General features: G+C 52.7%; 2 protein-coding genes across 2 annotated transcripts; one reads left to right on the top strand and one right to left on the bottom strand.

The window, feature by feature from the left end:
• Positions 1-112: 112 nt before the first annotated feature.
• On the top strand, positions 113-6,231 carry LOC134162794 (adenylate cyclase type 10-like). Its single transcript, XM_062617033.1, has 9 exons — positions 113-481; positions 1,116-1,252; positions 1,788-1,913; positions 3,431-3,685; positions 4,330-4,668; positions 4,901-4,961; positions 5,434-5,605; positions 5,985-6,092; positions 6,187-6,231. Exons 1-9 carry the CDS (start codon positions 270-272, stop codon positions 6,229-6,231), a joined length of 1,455 nt encoding a protein of 484 aa, XP_062473017.1. The 5' UTR covers positions 113-269.
• A 1,290-nt stretch (positions 6,232-7,521) lies between these two features.
• Positions 7,522-16,659, bottom strand: LOC134162803 (adenylate cyclase type 10-like). Its single transcript, XM_062617042.1, has 12 exons — positions 15,628-16,659; positions 15,011-15,097; positions 14,301-14,581; positions 13,530-13,666; positions 12,869-12,994; positions 11,094-11,348; positions 10,132-10,470; positions 9,839-9,899; positions 9,195-9,366; positions 8,708-8,815; positions 8,371-8,549; positions 7,522-7,799 (listed from the first exon to the last, which is right to left on the bottom strand). The coding sequence occupies exons 1-12, from the start codon at positions 15,808-15,810 to the stop codon at positions 7,598-7,600; spliced, it is 2,130 nt and encodes a 709-aa protein (XP_062473026.1). The 5' UTR covers positions 15,811-16,659; the 3' UTR covers positions 7,522-7,597.
• Positions 16,660-16,903: the final 244 nt, after the last annotated feature.

Below are 16,903 nucleotides of genomic sequence, written 5' to 3'. Positions count from 1 at the left end.
TCCCTCCTTCTGCAGGGCAGGTGATGTTAAGCATGACCTGAAAATCTCAAAGAAATTAGGCATTGGGAAGCTTCCAAGCACGGAGTTGGTTGGGGTGAGACTTGAGAGCATCCTCTCAAGAGACAGAGGCAAAATCTCCTTCCCCGTAAGACACTTGAGAATCCACTGGATTCCCCTCAGAACAACCCTTTTTTTTCCAGACCATTGACAGAAATGCCATATTTGTCATCGACAATGCCCATTTCATTGACCCCGCCTCCTGGAGTATCATGGCACCTCTGCTCTGGAACATCTCTGTCTTCATGGTCATGAGCTTATGTCCCGGCTTTGCAAGAACCGAGAGCTTTCACAAAGCCACAGCAAACAACCTGATGTCCCATAAAATCATCTGCTTTCAACTAGAGAAGCTGAAACCTTCAGCTGTGGCGCAGAAGCTCTGCCACGACCTTGGAGTGGTCAGCATCCCTAGGGCTTTAGTGAGGTAAGTTGGAGCAGGGGAGCTCCCTGGACACGAAGCATAGGAGCTGCCAACCCTTTGCTGTTTCACAAGGAGGAAGGGAGGAAGACCCCCAAGGCCAAGCATATCTGGGGTGTGAAAAGGGCTTGGTCTAAGTGGCCAGGCTGTGTGGCAGATTCCCTGGGGCAGAAGTCTGCCCTGCTGCCAGCGAGCACCTAAGCTCCTGAGGAGAGGAAAGGCAGGGCTTGCTGCTCTGTGCTTTGGGCACTGTCTGCAAGTCTTTCCCCAGGGACTTCAGCAAAGGCTGGAGGTTCAGGGGGGCCAAAAACCACATGCCAGCAGGAGGACCTCCCTTTCAGAAGTGAGGTGTAGCTGTGACAAAGATGCTGGCTCCCCAGCTATGCCTGAGTGGCTTGCTACCCACCTCAACTGTTTTTCCTTTTAGGGTGGCGAGTCACTGGAACATGTTGTCCAAAGATGTGGTGAATGCTCCACCCCTGGGAGTGTTCAAGGTCGGGTTGGACAGAGCCTTGGGCGACATGGTCTAGTGTGAGGTGTCCTTGCCCATGGCAGGGGGTTGGAACTAGATGATCCTAAGGTCCTTTTCTATGATTCTACTTTTCTTGTGCTGATCACTGCTGGATCTGTTCCTGCCCAGGTTCCTGGTCCAAAGAAGCTTGGGGATCCCGTATTACTTGGAGGAGCTGGTGCACTTCCTTCGTTGCAACGACATGCTCTTGTTCCGCACCAAGAAGTGGGGTGAAAAAGCAGAGGACAGCTGGGAGAACCTGAACAGTAAGAACCTTTGCCACTGACTAATGAGTTGCTGTGTTGCATTCCCTACAGCACAAACTTGCCCCTTCATTGCCCCATGGATTAGGGGCAGAGTAAGATCTTGCAGCAGATCATGCAGAACTTGGCCTGGCAGAGGCACGGGCTTCTGTGTGCCTTGTTGTCAGGACAGCCAAAGCAGTGGCTCACAAGTTGTGGCTTGGAGGGGCCTCAGTTCTTGGGGCTAAACCTCAGGGGAAATGGTTCTGGACCACGTGTGTTGTGGTCCTGAGACGTTCTCATGAGCACAGAACTTACGTTGGCCAAATGCTAGCTTAACTGAGAACAAACTCCAGCTTGAGGTGAGGGCCAGGCGCGGGAAACTTCCAGTGAAAACTATTTTGCTCTGCTTAGAGAGCATGTTCAGCACCCGCAGGTCAGTGCACGTGTACTGTGTGGTGTGAGGGGGCCTTGGACTATTTCAGGTGAACTTGGAAACATTTTCAGGCTGCAGGTCACTTTGCAAATTGCCTCATTCCTTCTCTCTTCCTCCACCTAGCTTTTGCAGTCTTGGAGTCATCCCTCACAGCAAGCTCAAGGTCCAGAGCAGGGGCTGCGGCCATGATCTGCATTGTAAGGCCAGGCGTGAACCTGGACAGCACCATGCTGCCCAGTAACTTGAAAGGTGAGGGGCAGAGAGCCACTCTGCTGGCCCTTGGCTGTGCCGCAGGGGCTGGAGGGAGGCTGGGCATCACTGTGCTGCAGAGTCACCCTCTCAGCTTTGGGGCTGTCCTTGGAAAAGGTGGCTCTGCTCCAACCAGCAACAGTCCTGGCACTGTGGGCAACCATTTTCCCTTCCTGTGTGTGGAGCAGCTTGAGCCTGCTGGTTGCTTTCCAGCAGCAGGTAGAAGAGGAAAAGTTGTTGGTGCAACACTAAAATGACTCCCTTTTCTCACAGAAGCTACTTTGTCTCTACTGGGACAAAAATTTGACTTGCCTCTGACTCACCTTTGAACATTCTATCTTGCTACTTTCTTTTTGAGTTCCCCAGCTAACAATGGTTTCATGGCATGTTGTGGTGGTTTAAGCCCAGCCACGCATCTCACACTGTCACTCCCCCCCACCCCCCCTCCCGGTGGGAGGGGGAGGAGAATGGAAAGAATGTAACTCCAATGGGTTGAGATAAGAACAGTTGAGTAACTAAGGTATAACACAAACCACTACTGCTACCACCAATAATAATAATGATAAGGGAAATAACAAGGGAAGAGAATACAACCGCTCACCACCTGCCAACCGATACCCAGTCCGACCAAGCAGGGATCTGACCCTTCCTGGTAACTGCCCCCAGTTTACATCCTGGGCATGATGTGCTGTGGTATGGAATACCTCTTTGGCTAGTCTGGGTCAGCTGTCCTGTCTCTGCTTCCTCCTGGCTTCCCCTCCTCCCTGGCAGAGCATGAGACTCAGAAGATCCTTGGTCAGACTAAACATTACTTAGCAACAACTAAAAACATCGGTGTTACCAGCGTTGTTCCGAGGCTAAAGTCAAAAACACAGCAGTGCACCAGCTACTAAGAAGGAGAAAAATGACTGCTCCTGCTGAACCCAAGACACACGTAATTAAAAAAAATAAACCACTTTCCTGCGGATTTTCATGGAAGTTCCCCTGTAGCCAGGGGAACTGTCAATGACTGTTGAATGTCCCTCCTGTCTGTCAGTAGCCATTTGTATGAACCTTGAAGAAACATTCCTGCTCTTAAGTTGTTTTGCCCAAAGCAACCCAAGAAGAAAAGTCAAAGAAAAGAAGAGTAAGGTCTGGCTGAGTTGAGACAACCTTTCTCGGGAGCTCTGAGTTCACCTCTGAGGTGGTGAAAGTTGTCTGTTCCCTGCTTGCAGTGCTGGCAAAAACCTAGTCCAGGTTTGGTAGGGCACATTGTGGGACGCACGTACCTGCTGGATCCTGCCCTATCCCAGTGGGGGAGTGTGTCTGTTGAGTGTCTCACTTTTTCCCAGGCCCTGTGAACTGCAAATCCAGTAGGAGCGGAGCCATTGTGCAGACACCTGTCCTGGGCTGCAGTTGCCCAGAAGTGGCCAGTGTAGGGCCAAAGCCTATCCTGTTCATGTGTCGAATCTTTGCAGTGCCTCCAGCCTCAGCGTGGGGAAGAGGCAGGACTGAGATGTGTGGCTTCTCCTTGACAGAGATTGTGCTGGCTCAGCTGGACGAGATCACCCCACTGGAGCAGACAGTTTTGAAGTTTGCAGCCATCATCGGGCCGGTGTTCACTACGCAGCTGCTGTCATACATTCTTCCGATTAGAATGAGGCACAAGATGACTACCTTGTTGGACAGTCTAGTGAGTGACAACATCCTCAAGTGGATGGAGAGCACTGAGGAGCCAGAAGACGTCCAAGATCCTAGCAAGGAGCCAGCCACCCCTCCGCAGGCAGAGATTGGTAAGTGGTAGCAGTGGGGTGGACAAGGAGCTCCCAGATGTGTCCTGGATGGGCTCCTAAGGGCATGGCGTGATTCCCTTCCTGTGAGGGCTGGCATGGCTGTTGGGGATGGGTTTGTCAAAGCTGTTACAAGTCAGTCTGAAAGCACACTAGGTTTGCACTGGAGGGAAGTTCCCACCAGCTGTCCCAAATGCCTCTGCTCCCCTGAATCCAAGTGCTGCTCGTAGCGGATGGAATCCGTGACATCCTCTCCCAGCCACCTGCAGCATCCAGACAAAAGATGCCCTCCAGAATGGCCCAGGGTCTTCAGCAAGCTTTTATTCATCCAGACAAAAGATCCAGAATGGCTTTGATTACCCTGTGATGCAGGGTTCCTGCTCAGGAGGCTGGTGGCTGCCTTGCCAAGAGTGGGGAGAAAGTGCTGGCTGGGGCTTGCTTTGGCTGGCAACAACATCCCCAGCTCCTGCCTGGACCAGTGCAGCTGAGAACTGCATCCCCAAGGCTGTGCTAGCATCAGCCCTTTCACCCCATGCTGCAGGGCTTGGCGTGCAGCAGCCTGTTGCTATTCAGGATGTGCACCGAGGCATGACTGCCTCCCCATCTGGCCACAGCTTGGGCTCATACAAAGGCCCTTTGCCTTGCAGGTGTGGAGACCTCCCCCCCAAGCAAGCAGAGTGTGGGGTGTCCATTTGGTGTGCTGATGTTCCATAAGCCGCTGCTGCGGGAGGCTGCCTACGAGCTGTGGGTCCAGAAACAGCGGGTCACCCTGCACTCCAAGTGTGCTGCCTTCCTGGAGCGGTATGCACACAAATGCCAGAGCTGCGGCCAAGGGGACTTTATTGTCTTCCACCGCTTCGCTGTCACCAGCACCCAGGACAAAGGGAGCTGTAAGGACTTTGATGGTGGGGATGACCCACACACCTGGAAGGCCTTGGTGCTGGCTGGAAAACAGCTGAAGAAGGAGAGGTTTTACATCTCTGCAGGTATGCTGTGCACCATGCTCTGTAATTTGGGCCCTCCGGGAGCCCAGGGATTGGTGCCGGGGGTCGAGTGGGAGTAGATCTGCTAGGAACGAGCCCAGCAGGAGTGGACACCCACTGCAGACTTTCCTCGGTGTGTTAGCGCCTTGCAAGGATCCTTGCAGGCCTACTGGGAGAGGGAGAGCAACTCTTATCCCAGGATACGTGTGGGAGGTGTCCCTCTTTTTCTTTCAAGGTATTACAGATACTCAGGAGGAGCAGCAGCAGCAGCAAGCTTTTGTGGAAGAGGATTTTGGGTGAGCAGACAAGGTTCTGATTCTTTTTGAAGCGAGCGAGTTCAGGGTGTGCAGAGGAGACAAAGAAAATGCTGGCTTTTGGCTGTCAGCTGTGACTCTAGCTTAGCGAAGAGGCTTTCCGTGGGGTGGGAGCTGAGAGGAGATGGCTGTGGAGATGAGTGCTTAAGGACGCCCATGGCTCAGTGTCAAAGAAGCCCTCGCTTTCCAGTTCCTGCAGAGTAGTACTGCAAAATCTACAGGGAAAAAGCCACCACAAGGGCTCAGCTGGTTTGCCTGTGGGAGGTGACAGAAAGCCTAGCTTCTTCCTTACTCCCTCCTCCCAAAGGACTTGTATGACTAGTACCTGTCTGTGGCTTCCTGCTCTGCTTTGCACAAAGGGCTTTTGATGTTGTCTCTGGGAAGGAAGACCACTCTAGATGATACCCTTGTATTCTTTGCTCTCTTCTTCCCCTGGGCACTGTCCTCTGGGTAGTGCGACTGACAGAGAGGACAACAATGCGCTCTCATGTGACTGCAAAGGCATCGTGGAGTCAGTGCTTGTGCCATTGGTTCACCACTACACAACACTGGGCAATGCTGCCAGAGCCTTTTACTATCTTCTGGAGACTGCAGCTGCCTACCTGCATGTCTCCAACTACTACATGGTGAGTTGCCCTGCTTGCAGTGTGTCCTGCCTGGCTCTGGGAAGGACAAGTTTGCGTTGCACTAGGACATGACTTTGTGGGTCCTTGGAAGGAAGATGTTGAGCTCTGAGCCTCACTTCTTCCTTTGGTTTGCCTCTTGTGTGGGAAGAGGCATTGGGTGCTGTGCCCTTAGCATGAGGGGCATTAGCAGGGAGGAGGCCTGAACGATCAGCGGTGCCTGTGCTCTGAGGCACACAGTCAAAAACATGACTGTTTGTGCAGGTATCACCAGGGGAAGAAACAGACCCTCTGAAGACAGATGCCAGAGGCAATGGGGGAGGACAAGGGTAGCCATGGGCTCTGCACTAATCTCACCTGCTCTCCGTGTGCTTGCACAAAGGCCCTCAGGAAGCTGAGCGAAGCAGATATCCTGAGGAACACTCTAAAGAGTAAAGCGAATGTGATATCCCGCTTTGAAGATGCCACCTTCTTCAGCCTCAAAGGGGAGGTAAAGGGGCGGTCTGGAGGGATCTCCTGAGTGATGGAGCTGGATCAAGGACTATGTGTATGAAAGCTTGGGAATGTTGAGTTTACACTTGCAGGTAGCAAGGAAAAATGTTTCCTTACTGTCCTGGGTCCAGCAGTAGCCGTTATTTTTCTCCTTCTTAGTAGCTGGTGCACTGCTGTGTTTTTGACTTTAGCCTCGGAACAACGCTGATAACACCGATGTTTTTAGTTGTTGCTAAGTAATGTTTAGTCTGACCAAGGACTTTCTGAGTCTCATGCTCTGCCAGGGAGGAGGGGAAGCCAGGAGGAAGCAGAGACAGGACAGCTGACCCAGGGGACAGAACAGGGGTGAGCAAGTGGCCCCGTGGTCCTTAGCTGCCGGCTGGGTTGAAACCATGACACATCTCCAGTGCAGACTTCCCTCCTGCCTCTCAAGGGGCTCCATGATGTTGGCTCCACGACACAGGCTCAAAATGCCAAAATTAATATTTATGGGGTAGAAGAAGGCGAATCCCATTGGTTGCAGATGCTGTCCCTCCGTTAATATTTTTTTTCCTCCCCATAAAATCTAGTCTTTAGGTGCTGTTGCAGAATGACTCTAAGAGCAGGACCATAGAGTTCTGGAGGACTGTGCAAGCAAGGCAGGGGGTGGCCCCCACAGGTGGCCGGAGACCGGACCTGGGAGGAGAATGTGGAGGAAGCTGTGGGGGGGCTAACCAATACTGTTGTGCCAAGAAGGAGTGGCTGAATACCACTCCTATATATGTGTGAACTGCGTCACAAATAAATTAGAAGTTGCTTATCGCCCATATTGGGTTGGCCTGCTTGCTCTCTCGCCACTTGGAGTATTGTGTGCAGTTCTGGTGTCCTCAACATAAAAAGGACATGGAACTGTTGGAACAAGTCCAGAGGAGGGCCACGAGGATGATCAGGGGACTGGAGCACCTCCCGTATGAAGACAGGCTGAGAAAGTTGGGGCTCTTCAGCCTGGAGAAGAGAAGGCTGCGTGGAGACCTCATAGCAGCCTTCCAGTATCTGAACGGGGGCTATAGGGATGCTGGGGATGGACTCTTCATTAGGGACGCAACAAAAAACAACCAAGCCCAGCAAATACTCCCAAATAACTGCCTGCTTCTCCTGTCCTTTCCCTTCTGTGTCCTGGGAGATATTTACAGATCCTGTAACAATAAAAGGATTTAATCTGAATGCGAAGGGACACATGAATATTTAATAATTTGTATGTATTGCTTCTTACGGTACTACAAATATTTGGAGAGTATCGTCTTTCTCCAAATGTAAGATAGATGGTGGTAATGCTATATGATCTGTCCTTTCCCTTCTGTGTCCTGGGAGATATTTACAGATCCTGTAACAATAAAAGGATTTAATCTGAATGCGAAGGGACACATGAATATTTAATAATTTGTATGTATTGCTTCTTACGGTACTACAAATATTTGGAGGGTATCGTCTTTCTCCAAATGTAAGATAGATGGTGGTAATGAACTATATGATCATTTCCAAGCCAGCATCATCGCTCGCGCAGGCTGCTGACAGATAGAAGTCCACTGCCCTGTCTGTGCTGGCCCTCATGCGCGCTGCCAGGCAGGACTGCCTCCATCCAGCAGAAGTGCCCTCCAGCCTGAAGAGGTGCTCCAGTAAGGAAAGACAGCGGCTCTGCCGCAGCAGCCAGGCGAGCTTCTTCTTCCTGCCAAGCAAGAGAAACTGCTAGGCGCAGAGGCTCTAGCTGTACAGGCTAGAGCCTATGAGCTGGGTCAGACAGGGCCAGGGGGCAAAACGGGTGCCAGACAAGACCGTTACACTTCCTTGGAGGAAATAGAGCTGATGGAGGGGGAGCTGCCAGAAGGGAAAGGGGCAAACAACAAGTACCACAGTGGGAAGCTGGCCGCTAGAGAGGATGTTGGCCTGACAGCACCAGGGGGGCCAAGCTCCTCTTACTGCTCCTTCTCCATGCCCTGGTCCTGCCTCCAGCCCCCCCACCCCTTTTCAGTACAGCTCTCGCTTCCCAGCCAGCACCAATCCACTGCCACAACTCGTGCCAGCAGACACATCCCTGGCTGCAAGCTGCTTTCATACCCTAAGGTATGCTTTGTTCCAAGGGCCTCAGAGGGAGGGAGGGAGAGAGGAACTTTATCATTCCCTGTTCTACCCTCACATTGCTCTGTGTGGCCTCAAGCCTCGTCAGCTCTGTGCCCATATGCCTGTGACCAGGTAGGAAATAACTCTTTCTCCCCCGGGTTCTTGGTCGTGTTTCTTACTGGGCCTTCTGTGGAAGGGAAGATGCTCTTCTGGCAACGTAAGCGGCACACTGCAATTTTTCAACCTGCGACCTGACAAAGTCTTCAGCGCGGTTCCGGGGAAATGGCCTTCCAAGCAGGCTCAAAGCCTTTCTGAGCATTTTCTTTGCCAGCTCTGTGCGTCCCACACCGTAGCAGACCTGCACAGGAAAAGGGAAACATCCCAATGTGGACTAGATGCCCAAGAGACTGCAGGGATCTGCCAGTGGCCAGAGAAGCCAGAGCTCTCCTGTCCACCGCATCTGGGGAAGGCATCCAGCTCCATCACTCAGGAGATCCCTCCAGACCGCCCCTTTACCTCCCCTTTGAGGCTGAAGAAGGTGGCATCTTCAAAGCGGGATATCACATTCGCTTTACTCTTTAGAGTGTTCCTCAGGATATCTGCTTCGCTCAGCTTCCTGAGGGCCTTTGTGCAAGCACACGGAGAGCAGGTGAGATTAGTGCAGAGCCCATGGCTACCCTTGTCCTCCCCCATTGCCTCTGGCATCTGTCTTCAGAGGGTCTGTTTCTTCCCCTGGTGATACCTGCACAAACAGTCATGTTTTTGACTGTGTGCCTCAGAGCACAGGCACCGCTGATCGTTCAGGCCTCCTCCCTGCTAATGCCCCTCATGCTAAGGGCACAGCACCCAATGCCTCTTCCCACACAAGAGGCAAACCAAAGGAAGAAGTGAGGCTCAGAGCTCAACATCTTCCTTCCAAGGACCCACAAAGTCATGTCCTAGTGCAACGCAAACTTGTCCTTCCCAGAGCCAGGCAGGACACACTGCAAGCAGGGCAACTCACCATGTAGTAGTTGGAGACATGCAGGTAGGCAGCTGCAGTCTCCAGAAGATAGTAAAAGGCTCTGGCAGCATTGCCCAGTGTTGTGTAGTGGTGAACCAATGGCACAAGCACTGACTCCACGATGCCTTTGCAGTCACATGAGAGCGCATTGTTGTCCTCTCTGTCAGTCGCACTACCCAGAGGACAGTGCCCAGGGGAAGAAGAGAGCAAAGAATACAAGGGTATCATCTAGAGTGGTCTTCCTTCCCAGAGACAACATCAAAAGCCCTTTGTGCAAAGCAGAGCAGGAAGCCACAGACAGGTACTAGTCATACAAGTCCTTTGGGAGGAGGGAGTAAGGAAGAAGCTAGGCTTTCTGTCACCTCCCACAGGCAAACCAGCTGAGCCCTTGTGGTGGCTTTTTCCCTGTAGATTTTGCAGTACTACTCTGCAGGAACTGGAAAGCGAGGGCTTCTTTGACACTGAGCCATGGGCGTCCTTAAGCACTCATCTCCACAGCCATCTCCTCTCAGCTCCCACCCCACGGAAAGCCTCTTCGCTAAGCTAGAGTCACAGCTGACAGCCAAAAGCCAGCATTTTCTTTGTCTCCTCTGCACACCCTGAACTCGCTCGCTTCAAAAAGAATCAGAACCTTGTCTGCTCACCCAAAATCCTCTTCCACAAAAGCTTGCTGCTGCTGCTGCTCCTCCTGAGTATCTGTAATACCTTGAAAGAAAAAGAGGGACACCTCCCACACGTATCCTGGGATAAGAGTTGCTCTCCCTCTCCCAGTAGGCCTGCAAGGATCCTTGCAAGGCGCTAACACACCGAGGAAAGTCTGCAGTGGGTGTCCACTCCTGCTGGGCTCGTTCCTAGCAGATCTACTCCCACTCGACCCCCGGCACCAATCCCTGGGCTCCCGGAGGGCCCAAATTACAGAGCATGGTGCACAGCATACCTGCAGAGATGTAAAACCTCTCCTTCTTCAGCTGTTTTCCAGCCAGCACCAAGGCCTTCCAGGTGTGTGGGTCATCCCCACCATCAAAGTCCTTACAGCTCCCTTTGTCCTGGGTGCTGGTGACAGCGAAGCGGTGGAAGACAATAAAGTCCCCTTGGCCGCAGCTCTGGCATTTGTGTGCATACCGCTCCAGGAAGGCAGCACACTTGGAGTGCAGGGTGACCCGCTGTTTCTGGACCCACAGCTCGTAGGCAGCCTCCCGCAGCAGCGGCTTATGGAACATCAGCACACCAAATGGACACCCCACACTCTGCTTGCTTGGGGGGGAGGTCTCCACACCTGCAAGGCAAAGGGCCTTTGTATGAGCCCAAGCTGTGGCCAGATGGGGAGGCAGTCATGCCTCGGTGCACATCCTGAATAGCAACAGTGCTGCTGCACGCCAAGCCCTGCAGCATGGGGTGAAAGGGCTGATGCTAGCACAGCCTTGGGGATGCAGTTCTCAGCTGCACTGGTCCAGGCAGGAGCTGGGGATGTTGTTGCCAGCCAAAGCAAGCCCCAGCCAGCACTTTCTCCCCACTCTTGGCAAGGCAGCCACCAGCCTCCTGAGCAGGAACCCTGCATCACAGGGTAATCAAAGCCCAATAAAAGCTTGCTGAAGACCCTGGGCCATTCTGGAGGGCATCTTTTGTCTGGATGCTGCAGGTGGCTGGGAGAGGATGTCACGGATTCCATCCGCTACGAGCAGCACTTGGATTCAGGGGAGCAGAGGCATTTGGGACAGCTGGTGGGAACTTCCCTCCAGTGCAAACCTAGTGTGCTTTCAGACTGACTTGTAACAGCTTTGACAAACCCATCCCCAACAGCCATGCCAGCCCTCACAGGAAGGGAATCACGCCATGCCCTTAGGAGCCCATCCAGGACACATCTGGGAGCTCCTTGTCCACCCCACTGCTACCACTTACCAATCTCTGCCTGCGGAGGGGTGGCTGGCTCCTTGCTAGGATCTTGGACGTCTTCTGGCTCCTCAGTGCTCTCCATCCACTTGAGGATGTTGTCACTCACTAGACTGTCCAACAAGGTAGTCATCTTGTGCCTCATTCTAATCGGAAGAATGTATGACAGCAGCTGCGTAGTGAACACCGGCCCGATGATGGCTGCAAACTTCAAAACTGTCTGCTCCAGTGGGGTGATCTCGTCCAGCTGAGCCAGCACAATCTCTGTCAAGGAGAAGCCACACATCTCAGTCCTGCCTCTTCCCCACGCTGAGGCTGGAGGCACTGCAAAGATTCGACACATGAACAGGATAGGCTTTGGCCCTACACTGGCCACTTCTGGGCAACTGCAGCCCAGGACAGGTGTCTGCACAATGGCTCCGCTCCTACTGGATTTGCAGTTCACAGGGCCTGGGAAAAAGTGAGACACTCAACAGACACACTCCCCCACTGGGATAGGGCAGGATCCAGCAGGTACGTGCGTCCCACAATGTGCCCTACCAAACCTGGACTAGGTTTTTGCCAGCACTGCAAGCAGGGAACAGACAACTTTCACCACCTCAGAGGTGAACTCAGAGCTCCCGAGAAAGGTTGTCTCAACTCAGCCAGACCTTACTCTTCTTTTCTTTGACTTTTCTTCTTGGGTTGCTTTGGGCAAAACAACTTAAGAGCAGGAATGTTTCTTCAAGGTTCATACAAATGGCTACTGACAGACAGGAGGGACATTCAACAGTCATTGACAGTTCCCCTGGCTACAGGGGAACTTCCATGAAAATCCGCAGGAAAGTGGTTTATTTTTTTTAATTACGTGTGTCTTGGGTTCAGCAGGAGCAGTCATTTTTCTCCTTCTTAGTAGCTGGTGCACTGCTGTGTTTTTGACTTTAGCCTCGGAACAACGCTGGTAACACCGATGTTTTTAGTTGTTGCTAAGTAATGTTTAGTCTGACCAAGGATCTTCTGAGTCTCATGCTCTGCCAGGGAGGAGGGGAAGCCAGGAGGAAGCAGAGACAGGACAGCTGACCCAGACTAGCCAAAGAGGTATTCCATACCACAGCACATCATGCCCAGGATGTAAACTGGGGGCAGTTACCAGGAAGGGTCAGATCCCTGCTTGGTCGGACTGGGTATCGGTTGGCAGGTGGTGAGCGGTTGTATTCTTTCCCTTGTTATTTCCCTTATCATTATTATTATTGGTGGTAGCAGTAGTGGTTTGTGTTATACCTTAGTTACTCAACTGTTCTTATCTCAACCCATTGGAGTTACATTCTTTCCATTCTCCTCCCCCTCCCACCGGGAGGGGGGGTGGGGGGGAGTGACAGTGTGAGATGCGTGGCTGGGCTTAAACCACCACAACATGCCATGAAACCATTGTTAGCTGGGGAACTCAAAAAGAAAGTAGCAAGATAGAAGCTGTGTTCAAAGGTGAGTCAGAGGCAAGTCAAATTTTTGTCCCAGTAGAGACAAAGTAGCTTCTGTGAGAAAAGGGAGTCATTTTAGTGTTGCACCAACAACTTTTCCTCTTCTACCTGCTGCTGGAAAGCAACCAGCAGGCTCAAGCTGCTCCACACACAGGAAGGGAAAATGGTTGCCCACAGTGCCAGGACTGTTGCTGGTTGGAGCAGAGCCACCTTTTCCAAGGACAGCCCCAAAGCTGAGAGGGTGACTCTGCAGCACAGTGATGCCCAGCCTCCCTCCAGCCCCTGCGGCACAGCCAAGGGCCAGCAGAGTGGCTCTCTGCCCCTCACCTTTCAAGTTACTGGGCAGCATGGTGCTGTCCAGGTTCACGCCTGGCCTTACAATGCAGATCATGGCCGCAGCCCCTGCTCTGGACCTTGAGCTTGCTGTGAGGGATGACTCCAAGACTGCAAAAGCTAGGTGGAGGAAGAGAGAAGGAATGAGGCAATTTGCAAAGTGACCTGCAGCCTGAAAATGTTTCCAAGTTCACCTGAAATAGTCCAAGGCCCCCTCACACCACACAGTACACGTGCACTGACCTGCGGGTGCTGAACATGCTCTCTAAGCAGAGCAAAATAGTTTTCACTGGAAGTTTCCCGCGCCTGGCCCTCACCTCAAGCTGGAGTTTGTTCTCAGTTAAGCTAGCATTTGGCCAACGTAAGTTCTGTGCTCATGAGAACGTCTCAGGACCACAACACACGTGGTCCAGAACCATTTCCCCTGAGGTTTAGCCCCAAGAACTGAGGCCCCTCCAAGCCACAACTTGTGAGCCACTGCTTTGGCTGTCCTGACAACAAGGCACACAGAAGCCCGTGCCTCTGCCAGGCCAAGTTCTGCATGATCTGCTGCAAGATCTTACTCTGCCCCTAATCCATGGGGCAATGAAGGGGCAAGTTTGTGCTGTAGGGAATGCAACACAGCAACTCATTAGTCAGTGGCAAAGGTTCTTACTGTTCAGGTTCTCCCAGCTGTCCTCTGCTTTTTCACCCCACTTCTTGGTGCGGAACAAGAGCATGTCGTTGCAACGAAGGAAGTGCACCAGCTCCTCCAAGTAATACGGGATCCCCAAGCTTCTTTGGACCAGGAACCTGGGCAGGAACAGATCCAGCAGTGATCAGCACAAGAAAAGTAGAATCATAGAAAAGGACCTTAGGATCATCTAGTTCCAACCCCCTGCCATGGGCAAGGACACCTCACACTAGACCATGTCGCCCAAGGCTCTGTCCAACCCGACCTTGAACACTCCCAGGGGTGGAGCATTCACCACATCTTTGGACAACATGTTCCAGTGACTCGCCACCCTAAAAGGAAAAACAGTTGAGGTGGGTAGCAAGCCACTCAGGCATAGCTGGGGAGCCAGCATCTTTGTCACAGCTACACCTCACTTCTGAAAGGGAGGTCCTCCTGCTGGCATGTGGTTTTTGGCCCCCCTGAACCTCCAGCCTTTGCTGAAGTCCCTGGGGAAAGACTTGCAGACAGTGCCCAAAGCACAGAGCAGCAAGCCCTGCCTTTCCTCTCCTCAGGAGCTTAGGTGCTCGCTGGCAGCAGGGCAGACTTCTGCCCCAGGGAATCTGCCACACAGCCTGGCCACTTAGACCAAGCCCTTTTCACACCCCAGATATGCTTGGCCTTGGGGGTCTTCCTCCCTTCCTCCTTGTGAAACAGCAAAGGGTTGGCAGCTCCTATGCTTCGTGTCCAGGGAGCTCCCCTGCTCCAACTTACCTCACTAAAGCCCTAGGGATGCTGACCACTCCAAGGTCGTGGCAGAGCTTCTGCGCCACAGCTGAAGGTTTCAGCTTCTCTAGTTGAAAGCAGATGATTTTATGGGACATCAGGTTGTTTGCTGTGGCTTTGTGAAAGCTCTCGGTTCTTGCAAAGCCGGGACATAAGCTCATGACCATGAAGACAGAGATGTTCCAGAGCAGAGGTGCCATGATACTCCAGGAGGCGGGGTCAATGAAATGGGCATTGTCGATGACAAATATGGCATTTCTGTCAATGGTCTGGAAAAAAAAGGGTTGTTCTGAGGGGAATCCAGTGGATTCTCAAGTGTCTTACGGGGAAGGAGATTTTGCCTCTGTCTCTTGAGAGGATGCTCTCAAGTCTCACCCCAACCAACTCCGTGCTTGGAAGCTTCCCAATGCCTAATTTCTTTGAGATTTTCAGGTCATGCTTAACATCACCTGCCCTGCAGAAGGAGGAGGAGCTTGGGCAAGGGAACGCAGAATTCTCTCTCCTCCAGGGAACGCTTTAAGGGAGGAAAGTTACTAGTATTGCTTGTCGGGCTATGGAGAGAACATGGGGGGTTTCTCAGGCCCTAGAGGGCAAGGACCAGGTCCTCCCACCCACTCACACTGCTGTGGCACAGAGCCCAGAGCCAGCAGGGTTGTTTTCCTCCTCTGACCCCGAAGGAGAAAAGGAGAAATGCTCACCTTCTCTAGCACTTTTGCCCAGGTTGAATGCAATTCCTCTTTCCTTTGCATTTCATGCATTTGGCGAACCTTGTCTGAAATGGGAAACTAGACAGAAAAGCAAAGTCAGGGAGAAACGTCTCCAGGGCTCGCTACACCTACCCACCAAGCAAGATGGCAGAGCAAACCCTCCCTGCTCTGCCTCAGCACCTTCCCTCTCCCCAGCATGGGTGCAAGAGGCCACAGTGGGACTTCAACTAGAGCCTAAAGCAGAGGCTCAGGCAGAGCTGCATCTTGGGGGTGGGCTGAAGAGCTGGTTCTCTGACTGTGGGATCTTGGGCTGGCTGGAGCAGACCACTCACACAGCAATGACCTCAGCACAAGGTCTGACCCAGCCTCATTCCAGTGCTGCTTCCAGAATGCCGAACAAGGCACCAGGCACTGCCAGATGCAGCGCGGGACATTAAGTCACCACATACAGGCAGCCCCCGGGGCCAGGAATGGGAAACATGTGCTGTGACCCCCTGCAATCCCTCCCCCTGAGCTAAGGCACTCCAGCAGCCTTAGAAGACTGCTGAAGAACCAGAAGGGCTCAGGAGAAAGCCTTCTCCAGGGTCAGAGAGGCCTCTCGCTCTCACCTTCACAAGGAAGATGTCATTGAGGAGGCAGTAGTTGCTCTCTTCAATTATCCCGTTGAGATTTGTCCGTAGCACGTGCTCCCTGGCACTGCACGATTCACACTCATGGAGGCCCATCACCCTGGCCATCAGAATACGCATGGCAGAGAAGGACTGCCTCACGTTGACCTCTAGCAGTTCCATGCCAAATACCCTGCCATGCAAAAGCAAAAGGCACTGAGATCCCCAACGGCCCAGGTCTTCTAAGACAAAAGAGCTGGAGTTGCCTTTAGGGGGAACTCTTCAGCCTCCCACTTCAAAGTGGTACCCGGAGTTTCACTCCTTGTAAGAGAAAGGGCACAGAGAGGCAGTTGCTGCCAAGCCACTGGGAGAGCTAGGTCCAGACCCGTTCTGGTCTCTGCAACGCTGGTCCATGTCTCCCTACCTCCCTACTGCAGAGGGACTTGCAGAGCTAAGAGGTGATCATGGAGCAAGTGGTGTTTGCCTTTGGGCTCCAGACCTTAGCAGTCTGCCTCTCAGCCACAGAAAGGCTTTTCTGGCCCAGTATTCCTTCTGGGAAACAGTCAGGGGGCAAGCAGGGCTTCTGAGACAGGCCACCCTGCTATATGTTGCATCTGGAATCCAATGCAAAGCACCAAGTTTGGGCTTTTTCCTTCTATTTGTGAAGGAGGAAACACCACAGGTCAAGTAGCACCTCCAACACCCCGAAGAGACAGGGGCAGGAGCAGAGCACGCAGGAGATAACTATGGAATGCCTCCATGAGGCTTTTTGAGGAGGCTTCAGTCCAAGGCCAAGGCACACTGGCCAAGGGGCTGGAGCGTTCCATGGCTCTCAGGGATGGAAAGAAGCAGTGTCCCAAAACTACAGGACAAAACCCTGTACCTGCAGCCAGCAGACTGGCCTAACTGGGACAGGTGATTAAGTAATTGGCTCTTCCCAGCGCCCCTTGCGCCCTCAAATGCCAGTATGTGTCTTTGTCCAAAACGGTTAGAGGCTTCCAAGCAGTTGACAAAGAGGTCAATCTCCTTCTTCCGACCTGTGAAGACAAACAAGAAAATGAGCTGCTGGGGCATGCTAGAAAGCAAAGAGCCATCCCTTTGGCTGGCACCCTCCACCACAGCTTCCCTCCCACTACCACATCTGGCAGCCTACGATACCCCTGCTGCCTTCCAACCCTCTTGTCCCAGCTTTTGCACCTCTGCCTTCCTCAGAGTGGTAGCGGATGCCCTGTCCCACAGAGATTCAGACAGCCCCATGCAAATCCCCTCAGGGATC

Source organism: Pezoporus occidentalis, unplaced genomic scaffold (assembly GCF_034315485.1).
Source record: "Pezoporus occidentalis ecotype Australia unplaced genomic scaffold, CSIRO_AGI_Poc_V1 ctg1032, whole genome shotgun sequence".
Lineage (NCBI taxonomy): Eukaryota > Metazoa > Chordata > Aves > Psittaciformes > Psittacidae > Pezoporus > Pezoporus occidentalis.
Note: the sequence above shows the minus strand (reverse complement) of the source record. Positions and strands in the feature narration are given on the sequence as shown.